This window comes from Epinephelus moara, chromosome 16 (genome assembly GCF_006386435.1).
Source record: "Epinephelus moara isolate mb chromosome 16, YSFRI_EMoa_1.0, whole genome shotgun sequence".
NCBI classification, from domain to species: Eukaryota; Metazoa; Chordata; class Actinopteri; order Perciformes; family Serranidae; genus Epinephelus; species Epinephelus moara.
Window position 1 is genome coordinate 191,700 of NC_065521.1, and position 23,558 is coordinate 215,257.

Consider the following 23,558-nt stretch of genomic DNA (forward strand, 5'->3'; position numbering starts at 1 on the left):
AATTCCCAAATTCTCAAGGTGCTGTTGAGATATGATGTTCATGTGAATGGGACAAATACAAGGTAACAGTGACCTTGACCTTTGGCCAACAAATTCTAATCAATTCATCCTTGACTACCAAAATATAATCAGTTCATTGTTGAATCTATGAAGATGTTTGTGCCAAATTTGAAAAGATTTCTTCAAGGTGTTCTTGAAATAACACTTTCCCAAGAATGAGACAGATGAGATCATAGAGACCTTGACCTTTGACCTACGACCACCAAAGTCTATTGGTACATTGCTGATACATTGCTGAGTCCAAGTGGATGTTTGTGCCAAATTTGAGGAAAGTCCTTCACGGTGTTCTTGAGATATTATGTTCATGAGAATGAGACAGATGCAAGGTCACAGTGACCTTGACCTCTGACCACCAAATTCTAATCAATTCATCCTTGACCACAAAATTCCAATCAGTTCATTGTTGTTGAGTCAAAGTGGACGTTAATTTGTATATGGCATTTGCAAGAATTAGATGGATTCAAAGATGTTTTTGCCAAATTTGAAAAAAAAAAAAAAAATCCTGCAGATGTTCTTGAGATATCATGTTCACAAAAATGAGATGAACACAATGTCACAATAACATTGCCCTTTGACCACCACATTCTTATCAGTTCATCATTGACTCAAAGTGGCCAGATTTGAAGAAATTTGTGCCAGATTTGAAGAAATTTGTGCCAAATTTGAAAAAATCCCATCAAGGATTCCCTTAAGATTTCGCATTCACAAGAAACAGTTGGATGCAAGGTCACAGTGACCTTTGGCCACCAAATTCTTATCAGTTCATCGTTGAGTCTGAGTGGATGTTTTTGCCAAATTTGAAAAAAAAAAAAAAAAATCCTGCAGGTGTTCTTGAGATTTCAAGAATGAGATGAACACAAGGTCACAATAACATTACCCTTTGACCACCAAATTCTTATCAGTTCATCATTGACTCAAAGTGGCCGTTGGTGCCAAATTTGAAGAAATTCGTGCCAAATATGAAGAAATCTGAAAAAATCCCATCAAGGATTCTCTTAAGATGTCACTTTCAGAAGAAAAAGTTGAATGCAAGGTCACAGTGACCTTTGGCCACCAAATTCTGAACGGCTCATCGTTGAATCCGGGTGGATGTTTTTGCCAAATCTGAAAAAAGTTCCCTCAAGGTGCTGAGACAGACAAGGTCGCAGTGACCCTAACCTTTGATATATGCTCGGGTGTTCTTGAAAGATTGCGTTCATGAGAATGGGATGGACGAACAACCCTAAAATATACTGTCTCTGGCCGTGGCTATTGCCGACGTAGAGGCATAAGGGGAATTATGTGATGTAGCTTGCCAAGCTAGCTCTTTATGCTAAAGTAAGCTAATCACATAAATGCTTAGCGTCTGTACTGAACTATTTTTCAAAAATCATTTTAAGTCCAGAACTAAACAACTGAATGAGGTCAATGTAGTGAGACGAGAAAACAGAGACCACACCTTGTTCTCATTGTTAACAGTATACAGGTGTGTCTAAACTCTTTCTTTCCCACTTGTATCAGTTCTCACATCCCTCCCATCAAACCCATTTGTTCTGCCTCCTCTCTCATTACAGAAACCACAGGGGGGACAATGAAGCTTCCTCATCGAGTCATTGACCCCACCTTGAGTCTCACTCCCTGGGTTCCTCACCATGACAACTTCCAGTTTATAATCTTTATCGATTTCCATTCGACCGTCCGTTCATCCCCTTGAGATGTCATTATTTCATCCCATCCTTTCCTGACACGTCTTTCTAATTAACTGATCTGCATACGTGAGTGTTTGAAGTGCTTCTGATTTGCACCTTGGACACACAACACCAACATACTGTGTTCCTCCATGATGCTTGATTAGACACTTAGATCTGAATAATTTCTCAGATTTGTGTGTATGTTTCTCCTGGCGTTGACTGATAAAAGCCTCACTATAGGGAGAACGAACGCCTTGTTCACTAATCGAGGATTTTGAAGCCAGAGGTTCTCAACATGGGGATGTTTTATTGAGTAACAATTATATAAGATCGGCTTCTTTTTGTTGTTTTGAGGAAAAGATTTAGTAATTCAAGCCTGCCTGACTCACTGGACCTTGCTCCTGCAGGCGATGACAATTTACTGCTCTCTGGGGGAAAATGTCGCAGGGGACACACACACATTCACACACATTCTGGAGAGGTTTACAACTGGTGTGGTGCATCAGGGACTTTTTGCAGCAGGACACAAGTTTTAAATGCATCTGGGGAAAATCAGGTTCAGACAACCTGTTCTTTTAAACTAGAATTGCTGGCATCAGCACAGTTTCAAGATGAACACCCAAGATTAATGTCAGCAATTCAGTATCTGACCAAATGTCTCTCCTTCTGTTCCTGAGACATGACAGTAACGGCCAGAAAACTGTTTCTGCAGAACATTATGATGTCACGGTGAAGTTGACCTTTGATCTTTTAGATATAAAATGTCACTTCTTCATTATATGGCACGACACCTGCGAGCTAGTTCAGGCAGCCAACTTGAGCTGCACTGATTCATACACACACGTCGTACGTCAGTCTTTCAGTCCACCTCCACCAACATCCACCTGCAGGCTCCATCTAAAGGGGGAAATACTTAATCATCACTCCCCAATATCTCATGTAACCATATCTGAGTTGAGCGATGAGGCCGGAGTCCAGATGCCAAACTCTTCTGCTGTTGAAATAAACATTTAAAACATGAGTTGTCTTACTGAAATCCTATTATGAGACATTTGTGTGAATTTCTCTCATTATTAGCATTTGAATTCTTGAGTTATGGCCAAAAACATGCCTTGAAGGCCACAGTGACCTTGATCTTTGACCTTTGACTACCAAATTCGACTCATGTCATTGCTGAGTCCAGGTGGACGTCGGCCCCCAATTTGAGGAAATTCCCTCAAGGTCAAAAAGGCCAAGGCCAAAAAACTGAGGTGAGGGAACAAGGAGTGCTAAAATGCTAACGAATTTCTGGGTTTTTAGCCTCATTCCTGTTGCTTTCGCCCACCAGTCTAGTTGCAGTTACAGTGTATGCCCATGTCTGACGTTTGTGCCAAATCTGAGGAAATTCCCTCAAGGTGTTTTTGAGATGTTGCTTTTGCAATAATGAGATGGATGCAAGGTCACGATGATCTTGACCTTTGACCACCAACATCTAATCAGTTTATCTTTGAGTCCAAGTGGATGTTTGTGCCAAATTCGAGGAAAATCCTTCAAGGTGTTCTTGAGATATCATGTTCATGAGAATGAGACAGATGCAAGGTCAGTTCATGTTTGAGTCCAAGTGGATGTTTTTGCCAAATCTGAAGAAATTCCCAAATTCTCAAGGTGTCATTGAGATATCATGTTCATGTGAATGGGACAAATGCAATTTCACAGTGACCTTGACCTTTGACCAACAAATTCTAATCAATTCATCCTTGACCACCAAAATATAATCAGTTTGTTTTTTGAATCTACGTAGATGTTTGTGCCAAATTTGAAAAGATTCCCTCAAGGTGGTCTGAGATAACGCTTTCTCAAGAATGAGACAGATGAGATCATAGTGACCTTGACCTTTGACCTACGACCACCAAAGTCTATCCGATACATTGCTGAGTCATAGTGAATGTTTGTGCCAAATTTCAAGAATTTCCCTCAAGGCATTCTTAAGATATCGCATTAGCAAGAATGAGACAGATGAGATTAAAGTGATTGAGGCCTTTTACCTATGACCACCAAAATCTAAGGAGTTTATTGTTGAGTCCAGTGGATGTTTGTGCCAAATTTGAAGAATTTCCCTCAAGGCATTCTTAAGATATCGCATTAACAAGAATGAGACAGATGAGATTATAGCGATCTAGGCCTTTCACCTATGACCACCAAAATCTAATAAGTTAATTGTTGAGTCCAGTGGATGTTTGTGCCAAATTTGAAATTCCCTCAAGGTATTCTTAAGATATCGCATTAGCAAGAATGAGACAGATGAGATTAAAGTGACTGAGGCCTTTCACCTATGACCACCAAAATCTAATGAGTTTATTGTTGAGTCCAGTGGATGTTTGTGCCAAATTTGAAGAATTTCCCTCAAGGCATTCTTAAGATATCGCATTAACAAGAATGAGACAGATGAGATTATAGCGATCTAGGCCTTTCACCTATGACCACCAAAATCTAATAAGTTAATTCTTGAGTCCAGTGGATGTTTGTGACAAATTTGAAATTCCCTTAAGGCATTCTTGAGATACCGTGTTCATGAGAACGGGATGGACCGATGGACAACTGAAAACATCATGCCACATACAGTATTCTACAGGATGGAAACAGGTTGCAGGGCAACATGAGACTGAATGTCTGGCTCAGACACAAAGTAATGGAATATTTTTTGGGGAAATGACCCTTTAACTCCAGTTTAAAACATGATGTCAGGCTTCTTTGTGTCTTTCCTCTGGTTTAGACAGGAAACATCATGTCAGACGTAAAGCCCACAAAATGACAAACCACAAATCTGTCTCACACTTGAAAGGTGCTGTAACACTCGAGGATAAATCCTTCCATCGAGGTCAACAGAACAAATTTCTTTATCGTCCTTGATGATGAAAGTGTTCCCAACTTCACAGGAAAATAGCTGGACTTCAGTGAAGGACATCTGAGCGTGTGCTCGTTTCATTTTGCAGTAAATATTTAAAAAACGGAGCTCAGAGGAGTCAAGGATGAAGCCTGGTTCAGAGATAAGAAAGCCGAGGCGCTCTTTGTGCACACAGTGAGTTTAAAAGCCTCAGCTGGAGCTGAAGGTAGCCGCCAGAAGAAAAGCATTTTATAACACATAAAAGCATTCCCTCCTTTCCTTCAGACTTTTTTGAGATTATGCGGAGGTCATGTGACGTGCAGCCGAACACGGAGAGGTAGTTGCAGGTGAAAAGCATGACCAGAAAAAGAGTAACACTCCTTTACCTTAACAGTTACTGTCAAAGTCCCATTTAGCGAGGCAGTTTACCCCCAGCTGCTCCGGTGGTCGCTGCGACAAAAGTGCATGCACGCTTCATCAACTCTGCCTGGATAAGCAGCAGTTGGAAAATGTACTTTGCTAAAGTACTTTTTGAATAATGGCGTCTGGCGAGGGAAAACGTCTCAGGACTATTTTGCTCCCCCCAGGGTGCCAGTGCTGTCGGGAAAGAAAAACACATCGAGGCCGGCGTGCGTTTGCTTGACAGAGTTGTTTTCGCACAAACTGCAGATGTTGAGTTTTATTTCTATGCTGCTCTTTACAGGATTTTTCCCTCTCCGACCACTCCTTCATTTTTCATGTGGTGGCTGTTCCCGCTCTGAGGCGCCTCAGGCTGTAAGACATGTACATGTGACTGAACATAAGGACTCAAATCCCTCCCTGTCCGACTGAAACACAGGCTGAAGAGGAGAGAAATCACGTCGAGGGCCAATGTTGCAAAGAGACACTAATCAATTAGACAGCGATTGACTCCAACTGTTTAGTAAATTACATTTTGGCTCTTATCAGCATCAGTGAAGCTTAACTAACGATGCCGCACCCATCCGAGGGACACTGACAAGTCTTCTCTTGCTCATTTTGTAATATACATGTATATTATTTGAGCATCAGAGCTGTTACAGTAATGCCAGACAGTTTTTATTCAGATTTATGTGTGCAGGAAACACTTCTGCTGAGCAGGAATGTTTTTGCAGCAGTGTAACAGTCGGATGATTTCAGGGGAATGGCATTAAAGGAGCGACTTTATAAACTGTATTTCTCTTGTCAAGGACAATTCAGTGATTGTGAACTTACCCCACCACTTCCTAACATACAAAGAGCATAATATTGCATGTACACCTTCTCAAAGAGCAACAAACTTTTAATTCTCAAAGCCCAGTTCAGACCAAAGATACGCAACATGATGAAACCGTTTTAGAACGTTGCAGAGAAAAGTTGCAGCACTTTGAACTGACCGGTCTGACCTCGACTCAAGGCAGCTGATGGTGTCACCTGCAACTCAGCTGGTCCAGTTGCTTGCGGCTGGTTTTAACCTCTCTAACTCCGCCAGGACGCCGACGTCCTCGCCCCCCCCCATCTCTGTTAAATGGTATCTCCCAGGCGCACTACGTCATCAACCATGTGATGTTTGGTATTGCCAGATTCAGGAAGCTCTCGACTTTTCAAAAATAATATCGTTTTTCTTTTATTTATTATGTATTTCACACCAGAGCAGCCTAAACACACAAAGTCCAAAATCACCATGAGTGGTGACAAGTCATGTCATGCTGTTTTTTGATGAGAAAAGTTAAAAGATTACTCGCGATCTTATGTGGAGCTGTTAGCGGGCACGTAGCTGGTTTATAAAAGGTAAGAGTCTCACTCCTACCACTATTTTTGGCTGAGATACACCGTCTAGAAAGTGGGATCATAACTTTCACGTTTCATCTGGCTTTATTTGGTGATATTTTATGGTGTTTCTGTGTCATAAACAACATCAGCTATCATAATCACACCTGATTTCAATAAGGTACAATGTTTGAAGCTGGCTGAGTGTTGTGGAAAAAACACTGTAGAATGGTCATACTTTGAGCAGTCTTCTTCAAATTTGAAACAAGTGTTCATTGATAGTGTGCCTACAGCCCCACAGTGTTATTTACCTGCTCAGATGAAGCCACAGACAGTTATTCATCCTGAAAAACATTTTTTATTTTATTTTAGGCAAAATCTTCATTTTTTACTGACTTCAGAGGCCCATTACTCTGTCTCTGTATCACCTAGAGTGTTTCTGACACTTTCACAAGAAACTTCAGAGAGTTTTCTTTCTAGCAAGACCTCATGCATGCATGTAGTCAGAGCGGTTCAGAAGCTACAGTCATTTTAATTTGGGTATGTCATTTTAGGCGTAGAAAATGGGGGTGGAGTACAATTAAAGCACGTCACCTCTTTCAACAGCCGATCTGCTTGTAGTGAAGTCCGCTGGTCAAGTCAAAATGATTGTAACAGTTAACGCAATTAACGGTTCAGAACACCTGAAAAGCTGAGTGATACATGTAGAGTTAAAAGTCCCAGTGCTGTTATACTGTATTTCAGCACTCATGGATTGTTTGGTTGGAACTAACTGTTGTATAACATTTCTTAATTTACACAAGAAAGTATGAATTAAAGGCTAGTACCTTTATAGGAGTAGCCTTTAATTCATACTTTCTTGTGTAAATTAAGAACTTAACACAAAATTTGGCCAACAAAAACAAAACCAAGTGATGGTTGATCTATGAAGTAAAGGATTAAGTTGTTGAAGGGTAAAACTACAAACGACGGACGTTTTGGGTCAGTGCAAGGGGTTGGCAGGCTAACGACTATCATAACTGTCTCTTCCACTTCACAAAGTGCAGCTGCAGGCTACCGGTAAGGTGCACTTCGTCGTCTTTGAAGTGGTGTTTTGTTTTTCTTAAGACTAGCACAAGTAGGCGGGGTTGGAGAGAAATAAAAGGGAGAAACAAAGGTCAGCAAAACCCTGTTGTTTATTCTGGTTTATTCTTTGGTTAAAACAGGCCTTGAAAGCATTGGATCGTTTCATCATTTAGGTAATTCCCAATCTATTAATAAACTGATGTCTACCTTTTTACCTCTCATGATAAGCACACAAATGCTACAACAACTTTGATACTGCTTATTAAATTAGTCCACAATAAAACAGAAACCAATAAGAAATCAAAACATGATTGGTCTTACCATCATGAGTTCCCTCTGGAAGGACTTCCTCTCCTTGTTCTCCATGTTTGTACACTCCTCTTTGAGTTTCTCCAGAACCGACGCCACCTTCTCTGGCTCATTGTCCAGCTCTGTCCGGCAAAAATAATTCAGCGGCAAATTCCCGTACCCCAGGGCATCTGCAAACGCCCTCCAGTTGCCCACATTCTCCATTAAAACCGTCCTCACCGTTGCGTAGATGTATGTAAGAAATTTGCAAGGCTTCAGGATCTGCTCCAGCAGCATTGTGGTCGTTAGGTCCGGCCCACACCAATAAATGGGCTTGACCTTACCCAGAACTAAAACGTTCTTGGCATGGACAAGGCCTATCTTCCCCTGATAGTATCCAATGTACCACTCTTTGGTCCTCAGCTGCCCTCGCAGTTTGATTTTCTCCTCGCTGAGCAAAGCAATAACGTCCCCCTTTTTGTACTCCAACAGATAAGTGCTCTTGTGCTGCCTAATCACTGTTTTGATCAACTTGCCAAATTTAAGGTTGGTAATGCACCGGTCCTGAAACTTTGGGTATTTGGAAGTGACAGCCAGCGGTGAGAGGACAATCTTATCCACCTCTTTCTTTTTTAGAAACCTCCTCTGGCCTGTTATCCTCGCTCCGCTCTTTGGTGGCGGTGGTGGAGTTTGGACGCAAAACTGGGTGAGGATACAGTCAAGGGCATCCTTGACTTGGACCCTGAGAGTGAAGTCTGAGATGCTGTTGGGGTTGTGTGATGTGATCATGTACAGGAGCCTGCTAACTTTCCCCAATTTAACCTGAAATCCACGAATCACCCCTGCACCCTCACTCGCTTTCACCTGGTAGTTAGACATGTTGGAGTACAATCCCACCTGGAGGTCCTGAGGGTAGCCCAGAACAAACTGGTGCTTCCCCCACAGCTGGAGGGCAACTGGTGGGCTGGAGCTAGCCTGCCGGCCCACCTCGTTTACCAACAAGGTCTTGGGGGCGCAGTCATGCCCAAACATGGCCACAACTGCCTTGAAGGAAGGGTGAATGTGTTTGGGTCCGTAGACGCCAAGAGTTACTTTCCTCTGCACATGGTCCCAAACAGTGGTGTTGTGGCTGATGTATTGTGACTGAACCACAACCGCCACATACATACATGGCTCCAGACTATCCAGCTGCACCTGGACTGTATCCTTGTAAATGTAAGCGTTAGGGATGGGTGTGTAAGGTCCTTCTTTGCAGTCACTGCGAACGCAAAGCACCTCTGCAGTGTGACAACTCTCCCTCTTGACAGTTACCAGTACCTTCATCTCCAACGTGATAAAGGACTTGGTCTCCATGTTGCTCAGCTTGATCTCCACCACGGGGCTGACGGTGGAGCAGTGGTCACTGTTGAGCTCCAGAGGAGGGTCTAGTAAGGCTTTCATGGAGATCTGCTGGTGGTCTCCATGGCTGACGTGGCCTTCGGGGATGTGGATGCTGATTTGGGTGTCTGGAAGCTGAACAACTCCTCCGCTAATGTCCAACCTGCACACGATGTTGGTCTCCACCGGCTGCGTCTGGCCCCACCCAGGACTCTGGCCCAGGGAATCAAGGTCATGGCAAGACCTGGCTAGCTTTCTGTGGTTCAACCAAGCAGTCCTGAAGTCCTCCCTGCTTTGAAACTGCTCCGGCGAAGGAGCCTTAAGGCCTGTGAAGAATCCCGAAGAAGGTAAAGTCGGATTCGACTGCGCTTGCAGAACTGAAAGTTCAGAGAGACTATGGGAACGTTTACTCCTGAAAAACGGGTTATCCCTGTGCAGATTAGGGACAATCTCTTGGTTTGGGCTGGTGGGCGTGGTATTGTTAATGTGGCAGCTGCTGAACCCATTGGTCATGATTGTACTGGTGGTAAAGTTTGAGCAAGATGATGGAGATGCCAGTGCATCAAAGAGGATTAGGTCCGTTGAGTTCCTCACACTTAAATCTTTGCAGTTTTGATCTAACGGACGGATAAAGGGGTTCACAGAGAAGGGGCTGTTGTTGTAAGTTGGTGATGGCTTAAGAGTCATCCCTGTCCACTCCCCCAAACCTCCAAACTCCTTCGACCCATCCTCATATCCCTCCCCAAGACTGTCAATCATCCCACTGTCGCTAAACGAAGAGTTCCTGAAGTTGACCGGCTGGACGTAGGCTGCTGGGATGTAGCCCATTTCTGTGTTGTTGTGGGCGTACCACCACTCTCCACCGGACGTGTCCAACACATAGAGGCGATCTCCTTTGGAGAACTTCAGCGTGGTGAAGCTGCTGGGGCAATAATCCTTTATAGCGACCACTTCCTGTGCAGCTCCATAGGAGGCTGAAGTGTCCAGCCTTAAGGCACTCGGAGAAGGCACTGCAAAGGAAAACAAATATCAGACAGAATCTCTTAAAACTATTAGCGACGGTCCTCTGCCTTGATTGTAAAGTGGTTTCGCAACTGGTTTGTCACTAATTTAGATGAGCACACTTAATCACTAAATGGCTGATTATCAAAATGCTGCAGTCAACAATGCCTATCTCATAATCAGACACAGATATAATGGGCGAGCTGAAATAATGAGGCAATGGTACTACAGCTCAGACAAAGAGGTTTGTGTCCAACAGGGTTCAGTGGTTCAGTTTAAAACATGTAAAGGAAGAACTTGATCCTGGGAAAAAGGAAGGCGGCAAATATAGCCCCCAAAATAAAAACCTTTAATCACTCTGAATGCAACGACAAAATTTTCAGATCACTAGGTAAATGTATGAGCAGACGAACTGCATAATTTACTGCATAATCTTCTATTTTTAGTTCCCTCATTAGCGTATATAGAGCATGTAAACAAAGCTGTAATGAAGTGCAACCACTGAAGTGAAAGAGCCAGAGACAGAATGCTCCTGTTTCCAACATACGACTGAATAATCTAATGACAAAAGATGAAAAGCAGATACTTTGATTAATCAGTTCTTCAAATTGATCAACTGAGTCTTGTACCTTACAGACCACATGCTTTCTTCATGACTGAGAACAGGTGTGGACACACTGACCTTTGACATCGTTAAGACTGGCCCCGGTGACCCCCTCACTAAGGTCGATGAGCGTCCCCTCAGACTTGCAGCGAGGGAGGATGTGATTGTTGTTCGTCACTCTGATGATGCGATGGGCAGCCATGGCCGGGACTCAACACAGAATTCTCTCATTGGCAGCTTTTCATCTGGACGGGGAACAAAGAACGGATTTCAGGGGTGGGAGTGACCAGCCAATTTTAAACACATCTGCATTCAGGCATTTAGCTGCTGCTTGAATCTAGAGCGAATCCCAGAAGCAGCGCTGGAGTAGGAAGCTTCATTTTCTAGATGACTAACAGTTAAGGGCTACAAAGGTCAAAGCTGCAAAGGCAGAAAATAAGGTTAATAAATATCACTGCATTTTTGAAGGACGTGCTGGGGAAGGAATGACTCCCAGCTGAGCAGAGCGAGTTCTTTCTTTTTCTCTAAATCAATGCAAAGAGCATGAGCGGTGGGCTACGAGAGGGAGGAGGAGAGATGTGATTTAGGAGCGCAATCGAAAGGCAACAAAGAAATGAAACAAAGATATTTAAGTGTTGAGTGAAAGTGACAATGAACTTTGTCTGAAATTTAATCTGAAGTATGATGCATAATGCAAGAACCCCTCAATATTGTATTGATATGTAATTGTTAAACACGCCATTCCAAAACCACGGGTGTTAACATGCTGCCAGAACAGCCTCCACTCTGCTGGTTTCAATCTTCCCACCAGATGTTAAATTTGGCAGCAGAGATTTGCTCCCATTCAACACTGATGTCAGGCAATAAGGCCTGATGGGCACTGGCGTTAGAGTCGGGTCACAACAACTTTTCATCTAATCAATGCATCATTCATCCTAAAGGTATAGGATGAGGTTGAGAGCAGGACAGGACTGTGCAGGCCAGTCAAGTTCTTTCACAGCAAGGTGGGGCAACTATTTCTATGGCGTTTAATCAGTCTTAAAACTCGTACACACACACAACAGTATCCGCGAGAGGTGGTGTTCCTCACATTTAAGTTAAGTCAAAGACGGTTTAGGAACCAGAGAGAGCCTGGAACTTAGACATCAGAGTGGAGTATCTTTGGTTAAGTAACCTCTTTTTCCTCCAACATCTTCTTGTCCAATAATTCTGCCGGCAAAAAGAAACTGCTGGTGTTGAAATTGACCAATCAAAGAAGCGGAGGCCTCAGCCTCTGTCTAACCAATCAAAGAAGTGGAGACCCCAGCCACCACTACTTTCGACATCGTGCAAGTGTTGAGCAGAACCGAGCGCACATGTAGGCAGTTGTAACTGTGCGTGCAGAGCAGAAATGCGTCCTCACGAGGATGCTTTTCCGCTCGCCGATACTGTAGTGTGTGCGCGCGGGTTTTGTATGGGGTGCCGTTTGTAAAGTGTCTCATGCTGAAAATAACATCAACATTTTGCCACATTTAGCTTCAAACAATGTTTAAAAAAGTGTTGTGAATTTTTTAACGTCACCTTTTACCACATTTACAGCAATATTTGTTAACTTAGAAATATATTAGATAGTTAAATCTAAATATTAAATGTGGCACCTAAATGTTAAATATTAAATCTAAATCTAAATCTAAATCTAAATGTTAAATCTAAATGCTAAATCTAAATCTAAATTTTAAATCTAAATCTAAATGCTAAATCTATATGCTAAATCTAAATCTAAATATTAAATCTAAATATTAAATCTAAATCTAAATGTTAAATCTATATGCTAAATCTAAATCTAAATGTTAAATCTATATGCTAAATGCTAAATCTAAATATTAAATCTAAATCTGTATGCTAAATCTAAATCTAAATGTTAAATCTAAATATTAAATCTAAATCTAAATGTTAAATCTAAATATTAAATCTAAATCTAAATGTTAAATCTATATGCTAAAACTAAATCTAAATATTAAATCTAAATGTTAAATCTAAATATTAAATCTAAATCTAAATGCTCAATCTTAATCTAAATGTTAAATTTAAATGCTAAATGCTCAATCTTAATCTAAATGTTAAATTTAAATGCTAAATCTAAATCTAAATGTTAAATCTAAATGCTAAATCTAAAGCTAAATGTTAAATCTAAATATTCATTCTAAATCTAAATGTTAAATCTAAATATTAAATGTTAAATCTAAATGTTCTGGGTGAAACTAAATATTTAGCTGATAAGCAAATTCACACTGCCGGTCACCGGAAGTACCAAAATAAAAGCTCGAGATGGTCAGACTGTGTTTATAGAATCAAATAACGAATTAAAACCAACTTATCGGGAGAAATGAACACTTGAACATACATTAGCGTGATAATAACTACCTAAAATAACAAAAAACATGTTTGGAGAAATTTTATTTGATGTGTACTTTGAGTTGTTAGTGTCCCTTCGGAGGGAATCACCTTGCTGTTAACAAATACTTCTTTTGTGCACTGTTCGTACGAAAAGTAATGCACTATAATTTGTCGAGGATGCATGATAATATCAGCACATCATCGATTTCAGCCGATATCGGCTTTTAAATAAACTATTAGAATCAATTGATCATCACTAAAATTAGCCGGGGAAAAAATTTGTTATCGGCCAAATAAGTTGTTATATAAATCCAATATCGTGCATCCCTAATAATTTGTATTTAACCCATGTAATCATGTGACCTCTGGGTGCAGGCTGTCCTCCATCATATGACAGGAGGAAAGAAGGGAGTCAGGCTATGTGTTCATTGGTATTGTACGGACAGACGAGTGGAGTGGTGTGAGAGGAATACACCTATTATTAATCCAAAGAAGACACAAGAGGTAATTTTGTCTTCCAGTTACTGTCCATAACACACAGATTGAACCAGTTTTCTCCTATAAACATTTGGGCATCTATGTGGACGCTGCTCTGTCCTGGAGTTCACATATAGATCACATTACTGAGGTACAACAACATATTTACTCCCTCAGCACACTGAGGTCATTTGTCAGACAAACAGATCCTGTTACTGTTTCTCCGATCTATGAGTGTTATGCAGTATGAAATCAGTGCATGGTACAGATGGTTCTCTGTTCAGTTGTGGGTCAAGCACTTGAGTCTAGTTTCCAGCCTGTGTCTACTAAAAGATTATTGTCTCTGGCTGGTAATATTGCGTCTGACCCCTGTCACCCCTCTCTCTATTTGAACAATATCAGCCTCTGCAATCACACAGAGGATTAAATGTCCCATAGGCTCGACTGAGCGGGTTGACATTTGTTCCTGGGTCTGACAACCTATTAAATCAGAGGATGGCTTCTAAGTAGCCGGGGTCAAACACTGAATGTGAAAGGTAATGAGTAATGTGTTGCACTGTGTTCAGTTTTTGTTACGTCTGCTGTGATTTGTAGTTTTCGGTGGATGATTTTGTTTGGTTACATATTGTTTTATACTTATATTTATGTGAAACAGTTGACGTCCTTGATTGCAAGACACATTTCAGATTTTTGTCAGACAGTAAAGTAAAATCAAATCAGTCAAATCAAATTTAGCATAAAGAGTGACAAAGGAAGATCAGGGTGGTGGCCTGGTCAAACAAACACAGGACTTTGACCCAGGACACCAGGGTTCAAGGGTTTAAGTTACATATGTACGTAACATCCTGTCAACACGTCACATCGCCGTTGTTATGGTGTCATTATGTTTAGTACATAACATGATGAGGCCCAGCTGATTGTTTCCCTTGACCTAAACGGTCCGTGTACTTCGCAGCCATTCGTTTTTCGTTTCGAAATAACAAATTGAAACACAGAAAAACAACCATTACCCGTTTTTTGTTTTGAAATGACCAAACGAAAAAGGAAAAAAACGATCCGTCTCCCATTTTTTATTTGATAATAAAGAAAAGAAAAAACGATTTAATTTGGGAATTTAAAAAAAAAACCTGTGGGAAACTCCTCTCTCTATTTTTTGTTCCTTTGTTCTCTGTGACCAGTAAGTTGCATTCATGTGGTGTCAGAATAATCGGAAAAATGACTTTCCGACTGGGAAAATACACATGCTCAAGTCGGAAAAACAACTCGGACATAATTCTGGAACAGGAGTTGCCGACTTGACTGAAATTGACGGCACTTTCACAGAAAACTGGTGGACGAAAAGGAACGTTTGCTCCATGGTAATAAAACTTTTTATTAATTCACGTATTGCATATCATTTTTTGCGAACATGTAATGTGTAATCTGGTATGCCGTTAGTTGCTGTCCATGTAGAGTGACCTAGATTAGTTAGAAAAGTTATTTATTAGCATAACATGTCAGATAAAGCAACATTCTAGTAGTTATAGGAAATGTACATGCTCTGTATGTACATTTCATACACCACATGAATGCAACTTACTGGTCACAGAGAAGAAACGAACAAAAATAGGGGTTTTTTTAAATTCCCAAATTAAATCGAATAACGGATAACGATTAGTTTTCCGTTTTCTTCATTATCAAATAAAAAACGGGAGACGAATCGTTTTTTTCCTTTATTCGTTTGGTCATTTCAAAACAAAAAATGGGTAATGGTTGGTTTTACGTGTTTCAATCTGTTATTTCGAAACGATAAACGAATGGCCGCAAAGTACACAGACCCTAAACCAACTGGCGGGGTGCTAATTTGTAAGATATCAAGGCGCTAATTCACAAGACATACGAACCGTGTGCCGAACTTCATCATACAATGTGTTTTATGAAGATACGTTGCATGCTGACACGAAATTAGGGCCTTAAAGTTGCAAACACACTATTATCTAGAATATCATTGTATGCTAGCATCCAACGAAAGGCTGTGACACACCTAGCCAACAGCCGGTCGTCAGTCAATGTCAGGCGATCAGTTACAGTGTGTCCTGCACCGTTGGCACTAGTTGGCCCTTGTAGCCTGTTTGTTGGCCGATTCAGCATGTTGAATCAAGATCAATTTTAGCCAGTGAGCTCTTTAGCAGCAGTGGTTCATAATCAACACATTCTCACGCCGACCTCGTCACATCTTGACGTGCTTGGTCATGACTTTCCACGTCCATGTACGACATGCAACGTACCGTGGGTGCGTTGGTTGTTGACGTTCTGGGACACCGTGTTCTCTTCCTTCAACATACAACTACGTTTTCACAGGAAATTTAACGTTACATACAGTCTCTTTCAAAATAAAAGCACTACGTCAGTACAACAACGCAAATTGACATTGTTTTTCCCTTCGACAACAAACACACATGGTTGGGTTTAGGAAAAAAGAGCAGGGTTTGTCTGCGAACACTGCTGTCCGGGTGAAAGTTCGGGACATTCTCCGCCATAACTTTCGTCCTTGTCCCACCGTCTTTCCCCCTGACGCCGCAAGCACCGCTAAACTATAACGTCAACTGGCCATGTATCATTTCAACGTTAAAGGACGTCTTTTTTCGTTGGTTTCTGACGCCACAAGTCACTGCCCAAACGCTGGATTTCGACAACTTTGGAGTGAGACCGGGCTCTTGTAATTTACCAGTAAATATGCTACGTTCTTTCAAAATTTGGTTGTGTTGTTAGTATGCTAACTGGCTAACTAGCATCTTGAATGTGTTCTGTAGGTTTTCCAGTTTCCCTTTTTAAATGACGAATACAGACTATCGCCACCTGCTGGCATAGAATGGATGTGTATCGTTGGCTATGCAGTGATTTCAAGTGCAACTTTTTTGGCCAAGACACAGGCGCCATGTGGCGACAGAACAGTCGGCTGTCATGGTAACTAGTTCATTGATGTTGGTTTGGTGTTTCTGGGCCTTCAGGGTCTTTGCCCAAAGCACGAAAAACAAAAATGTATGACCATATAGCTTAAACGTAAACAGTTATATCCAATATCTCCTCCCTGCCAACCCGAAATTGAAAGTCCATACCCAAACTGCGAGGCTCAGCTGCTGCTCTTTTATCCACTGGGGATTCAAACTAGCAACCATCTCTCCCTCCTCTGGCTGTATTCGCTCTCCTGCTCCGTGTGTTCTGAGGATTTGCATCTTTGATTGTGTCAAGCAAGTTCCCAATTTCCTTGTCAGGACTGAGATGTGATTCAATTTGTGTATGAAAACACACAGTCAGCAGAGGACTGTAATCTGATTAGAGAAGCGGCGAGAAATTGTTTTGCAGCAAAACGTTGTTCCCTTCAGTCACAAGAGACTTTTGTTATTACTGCAGGATGTGGCGAGCAGCGACACTGGGAACATTTGCATTTGCACACTAATGATGCCATTTTAATCTGATTAAAGCGACACAGACTGCAGGAGCTTCCATGCAAATGCGTCTCACTGATTATCTTCATTGGAGCTTTAATGTTCGGAGCTGAATTTCTGCATTCACTTTTCACATTAAAAGATGAGGATTTTGATTCGGATGCAGGTGTTTGCATTCATAAAATATGGCACTTCAATATGTTGCAGCATCGTCTGTTTGCAGCCAAAACTGAGAGCAACACACAGCAAATGAGATATGATTAGCACGGAGACCAAGCGCTGAACAGCTGGTCAGAGGTCCCTCACAGTTTCACTTCAGTCTAATGGAGAAAACAAACCATTTGGCCACAGGTGGTCAACTGAGTGGGTCCCAGGGGAACTCAGGTGCACAACCAGACGGAGACCTTCTTGAAGAGGTGGTCTTGGTTACAAATGAACTCTGGTGCGGTTGGTTTGCAGTGAGAACGTGTTCAGACCTGGATCCGAACCAACTACAGTCACATGACGATGTTAAAAGAGCAGTGTGTGAGATGTAGGGAGATCTAGAGGCCAGATCTATCACCTTTTTTCTCTTATAACTCATTTTGGATTCAGATACGCAGGAGGTTTTTACCAGGAGCCGAATAATCCACAGAGGTCTCTTCTAAGTGCACAAAAAATACGTTGGTACCTGTTTTTTTTCCAGTACCATACGTACCGGATACAACTTTGCCCTCAGCGGGTTGTGTCGATTCCTGTCTTTGTTCGCGTCATTCGGTGCAGAGGACGAGCGCCGAAGTAGAACGCCTGTTCTCCATCGTCTTTGCTAGAAACAGTGGCTTCTACAAGTGCTGCTGGAGCCACAACACCCCGGCTTGTCGAAACGTCAGGTAGTAGGAGTCATGTGTGGAGAGCGATGAGTTCGCGTAGTGCTCGCCAACGGTCGCTGTTTACTCGCGTTTTCATTCTGGCGAGCATGTTAACAGGTTAGAGCATTCACACCGCATCCATTCTACGCGCTGCTCGAGTCGCGCTGCTTTCGTTTGAAGTTTGAAACAGTTTTAATGAAGTAGTGAATATAGAAATGCATGAGTTGTGTTTTTTGATTTTTATCAGATTCACTCGCTACAGGGGCGAGGAAATAAAACCTGAACAGCCAATCAGAGTGATCTCTCTCACCGACAAGCTCCGCCGCCGATTCAACATGCTCAATCGGCCGAAAAAACTAGGCTGACAGACGCTCACCGACAGCCCAACTTTGGTCGACGGCCGACCGTTGGCTTGGTGTGTCAGGGCCTTAAAACGCAGTGAGTGTTTTTCCAATGCTAGCCGTCACAGCGGGGCGGCTAACGACAGTAGCCGATGCTAAAATGCAAAACAGGAAAAAAAGAATGTCCCTATCTCAAGCCAGGGTTTGGTTTGTCCATTCTGGGCTACTGTAGAAACATGGCGGTGCAACATGGCGATCTCTGTAGACGAGGACCTGCTCCCTGTGTAGATATAAACGACTCATTCTAAGGTAACGAAAATTCTTATTATCAAGTGATTATACACTAAAAAAAAACATACGTATTATATTATAGTTCTGCCAATATGTTCCCCTAAAGTCTTCACACTGGACCTTTAAGTTAAACAGAAGTCTTTGCCTTGTAGACGTTTACATAACCAATTAGAGCCAAGACATCTCTAGAAGAAGATGGCTCTCTAAACAGTTAAATCCTCCGACTTCCTGCCTAAATTCTTGCTCATCTGTGTCACCTCTTTCACTATTTTCCACTCAGTTTGAACAATACGCCACAAAATGACTGCGCGGCTTTACTTCTTGTGTTTTCGTTGCTGCACGACAGAACTTTGGTCTAAATTTAAACCTGTGCAGCTTCAGTCTGCTCCTCTTTGGATCGAGCAGATATATCAATACTTTGTGTCCCGCGCTTGAGGATGACAGAAAAGTAAAGAAACTGTTTGAGAGCAGCTCCTCTCTGGAGGTTACAGCAGAGGTGCACTCTGGGATGCAGAGCATGCAGCGAGGAGAAAGAAAGCGGGGCCTTGTTTAACAGCTGCATCTGTTCCCGTGGAAGCTGAGCGCCAGTCAAACTCCTCCGGGGTGACATTTCATTTTCTCGCACCCTCCCTGCTCATCGGGGAGCGTGTGGCCCGTCGATAAAACCCCCTCCTCCCGTTTAAAAATGAGCGCTCAGCGGGCAGCCGGATCAATAACAAGCCGGCAGACAAAGACCTGTCACTGGCTTTGATAGAACATGGAGGCGATCCCCAGCTGAATGCAGCAGGCGGTGAGGCCAGCGCTCACAGATACAGGGGGAGAAGGAGAATTGGAAGCTGCTGTTCGCTGCGACGGGGGGTGCAGCAGGTTCTGGATCCTCTTCAAATCCATGTTGAGCCTCCTGGAAACGTTCATTCCAGGATTTGAGAACAACGAGCAATTATAAAAAGACAGACTGCGATAGCCTGCGTGTGACCTCTCTTACAGAGAATAACAACAGAAATTATAGCTTTAATGACAAGAAGTCCATTTTAGTTGATGTTAGGAGAGACATTTCAATTACAGAAGGAGAGGAAATGCTAAAAAAGAAGCTCTCGGGGGGCTTGTGGGTTAGCCTTCCTCAAAATTGGAATATTTCTTCCCCCCACTGAGTCGGTGAAATGCTCTGTCGTCTAACTCGAGTCATTTCAGCCAGGCTGACAGAGCGGGGGAAGCGGTGAGTCGAAAGTTTAATTAGCTGAGAGTCGGCCGGTCCTAATCCCTGGATGAATGTTGCTATAATAACCATATCCAGCAGCCATATGCTCGCAGAGAGTTTATCGCTTCTCCATCGCGGCTGTTTAGAATGAGCAGATTACCGGACAGAGAATGAGACACGGCGGTGGAGACCTGTTAGTGTGGCTGGGAAACAAAACTAAACCAACAGTGTGTGATATTCAAGCTTAATCTAGCGTTGAATTTCCTGTGTAAGCATTCAAACGGGCGGTAATTCCAGATCAAAGACGGCGGCTGAGGGGCTGAAAGTCTCTTAAGTCATGATCAAACAAAGCGAGGACAGACTCCTTGCTCCGTCTGAGTCGTGATTCTCCTCTTATCAGCTTAACTAAGTGAAAACAACTTGTTCGCTGATTCTACAGATCTCGTTGAGTAGTAGGCGGCGGAAGTCTCCTCGGATTTTAATTTGAAAGATCACGATCCCTCTGGTTTCTTTATTTATTGCACAACGTCTTCAGTGTCTGCTGGTTATTGATTAGATCTCTGTGGGCGCTCTCCGTCTCTCCGTCCAGACAAAATAAATGACCCAAAAAGTGACTGTTGAAGTTGTTTAGTCGATGCAACGAGCCGCAGCTTGTCGAAACGCCATCAAAACCTCATTTGACTTTAAGGTCCATTAAAGGTCAGCTCCTTCATCTATTTTGCAGGAACTCGGCACAGGCTTAATTCAGCCCCGACCTCAGGGACATGAAAACATTAGGTGTGCTGGAGTCAAGGACCGAACTGGCTGGCCTGTTGTGGCCTGCGGCAATGCGGCTCTGCTCCCAGCATGCATTTAGACGTGTGTTTACACCTGCAATGAGCCAGCAGAGGAAATGAACAGGAGCTCAGGGGAAGAGTGCCCTTGGAAGTCTGCTCAGTGTCTCAGAAATTAAAAGTGATGGGAGGAAAATGCTCGAGTATAATTAGTAGCTTCACCTTATGTTTCTGTTGAGTTCATTTAACATACGTGAGTTTAACAATTGTCCTCTATGGGTCACCGTAGAGGCCTGTGAGTTAACGCAGCATGAATCTTTGAAGAGATATCTACGTCAAGACTTCGAAGATCGTCCTTTTGGGACTCGTGAAGCAAACAAAAGACGACAATGTTGGAGGGGACGAGGGATGGTGCAAGACGCTGTCCAGAGACAAACAAACAACAAACCGGATATTTCTTAGCGACTCATCCCTGTTTTTCTAGCGGCTTTGTTTCTCACCAAGACCTCGCTGCGTTTCCAGCCAGGATTGTGCCACCAGAAGCCAAAACATGATCATAACCAAGTGGATTTTGTGCTGAAACCAAAGCACAAGTTAACCCAACACATTCTCACTCCGACCTCGTCACATGTCAACGTTTGGTCATGGATTTTCCACGTCCACATATGACGTCCAAGGTACCCTGGGTGTGTTGGTTGTCGACGTTCTGGGACATCGTGTCAACTTCTGCCTGTTACACGCATCGTCTTTTTTGAAAATGCACTTCCATTTTCACAGGATTCAGTGCCTTTCAAAATAAAACCGCTATGTTGGTACAAAACTTTTACCTTCAGTAACAAAAATACATGGTTGGGCTTAGGAAAAAAGGAACAGGGTTTGGCTTTATAATCTCACGGGACGGGAACACCGCTCTCTCGGGTGAAAATTGGTGTTTGTTGGACCCTTCCACCCGCCTGCCCCACTTGGACTTTTACCGCCTATATTTCCATTCTTGTCCCAACACGTTTCCCCCTTCATCACGTGGCTACTAGAAGTGTTTTGAGCTGCAAAAGCGATGAGCGGCGGCGTTAGGCGAATTGAGCTGAAGACTGAAAATTGAAGAACTTTATGCAAATTATCTATGACGCTTTTGAGCTGCAAATGACCATCGCTTGGGGAAAGCCATTTCAACTGGTTGTGTTCAAGAAAATCTGCACGCTAGAATCAGTGATGAGTGATGGCGCAGCATGTCTGTCATGCAAGCCCCGATCACTGATGTGCCTCCATGTCATAACATGTCAGATTTATCAAGCTGTTACTTCTTTATGGTGATTTATGATAATAAATGTCGACTTTTTCCTTTGAATCTGACACTTGTCATCTCCGATAAGTAAAATATGACGCCATAAAAAAGCAGTAGATCTTGTGAGGAGTTTATTTCCTTCCTTCCTTAAAATACTTTTGATTTTGTTTCTTTTCTTCTGTCATCCTCCTGCAGTCTCTTTGTGACATGTTCATGGTTTTATTTTCACCCTGCAGACCAGCAGGAAAAAAAATAAAAAATAAAAACCCCTCAGCTTGGCATGTGGTCAAGTACATTACTCTGCGGCGCGGCTCTGCCCCGACCGCCACCGTTCATCACCGGAGAAATTCATCCGTAAAATATGACAATGGCTCCTCTCTCCCCTCAGGATGAATTCCCAGGTAAATGAGCCCACTAAGTGCTGAGTTTTAGTGCCGCTTCCACCTCCGCGCTGAAGGAGATCCCTCAACCGGAGAGAGGCTCGCACTCAGAGAGAGGAAGCGCCTTTTTGAGCACGTCAACAAGTCAACTTCAGAGCGGCCGATAGTTTAAGTGTTTTGAATAATTTCAGCAGGAAGAAAGCAGAGTGGCGATTCATAACGCACGGATGGATGATGTGATAAAACATAAAACTGAGAATGCATTCATGTCGTAAATTCATTTAATACTCATGATTCCATGAAAAGGGTTCGGCTTGTTTTCAGATGATGATGTAATAATGTTGATTAATGAGGTGAACCACGACTTAATGTGATGCAGCCATTTAAAGGGACGTTTATTAAAGTGATTAGATAATGAGGATGTATTACATCACAGGCTGCTCTTGTTTTCAGCTCCACTGTCAAGCTAGCAGTACGGTTAAGGTATGACGACTCTAGCACAGACGACATGTCCAGAAGTCAGGTTATTATAGATTATCATCGTCAAATGGGTTCTAAATCTACTTTGGCTAAATCGCACATTTTCTCTCGAACCATTGACGCCTTGAAAGTCCGTCCATCCCCTCAGGTTAAGAGTCTGGGTGTCATCCTGGACACTACACTGTCCTTTGAGGCCCACATTAATAATGTCAGTCGGTCTGCATGCTTTCATCTACGAAATATCAATCGTCTTCATCCGTCACTTACATCTCTCGTTCATTTTTTGGTTGAATCTCGTATCTCGTATGTCCTCATAAACTCCAGTGGGGTAAGACTTCACAATAAGGTAGAGTAAGAGTAATTACTGAGGAACTAATGAGGAACTAACTGATTTACTGAATAATTGAATTACTGAATCATTACCTACTCATTTTGATGTCTCACTTTACTTCAGGGTACACAAAAAGGGTAGGTAATGATTAAGTAATAATTAGTTCCTCATTAGTTCCTCAGTAACTACTCATTAGTTCCTCATTAGTTCCTCATTAACTACTCATTAGTCCCTCATTAGTTCCTCATTAGTTCCTCAGTAACTACTCATTAGTTCCTCATTAGTTCCTCAGTAACTACTCATTAGTTCCTCATTAGTTGCTCATTAGTTGCTCAGTAACTACTCATTAGTTCCTCATTAGTTCCTCATTAACTACTCATTAGTTCCTCATTAGTTCCTCAGTAACTACTCATTAGTTCCTCATTAGTTCCTCATTAGTTGCTCAGTAACTACTCATTAGTTCCTCATTAGTTCCTCATTAGTTCCTCATTAACTACTCATTAGTTCCTCATTAGTTCCTCATTAACTACTCATTAGTTCCTCATTAACTACTCATTAGTTCCTCATTAGTTCCTCAGTAACTACTCATTAGTTCCTCAGTAACTACTCATTAGTTCATCATTAGTTCCTCAGTAACTACTCATTAGTTCCTCATTA

At 42.3% G+C, this 23,558-nt stretch overlaps 1 protein-coding gene across 1 annotated transcript in view; it reads right to left on the minus strand.

Moving 5' to 3' along the window:
• Nucleotides 1-23,558, minus strand: part of sh3bp4a (SH3-domain binding protein 4a) — a 46,161-nt gene that overhangs the window by 18,855 nt on the left and 3,748 nt on the right. The window contains exons 2-3 of the mRNA XM_050064196.1: nt 10,775-10,941; nt 7,747-10,100 (exon numbers count right to left, since the gene is read on the minus strand). Of these exons, the coding sequence (XP_049920153.1) occupies nt 7,747-10,100; nt 10,775-10,898 (2,478 nt within the window). The 5' untranslated portion in view covers nt 10,899-10,941. The remainder of the gene's footprint in view (nt 1-7,746; nt 10,101-10,774; nt 10,942-23,558) is intronic.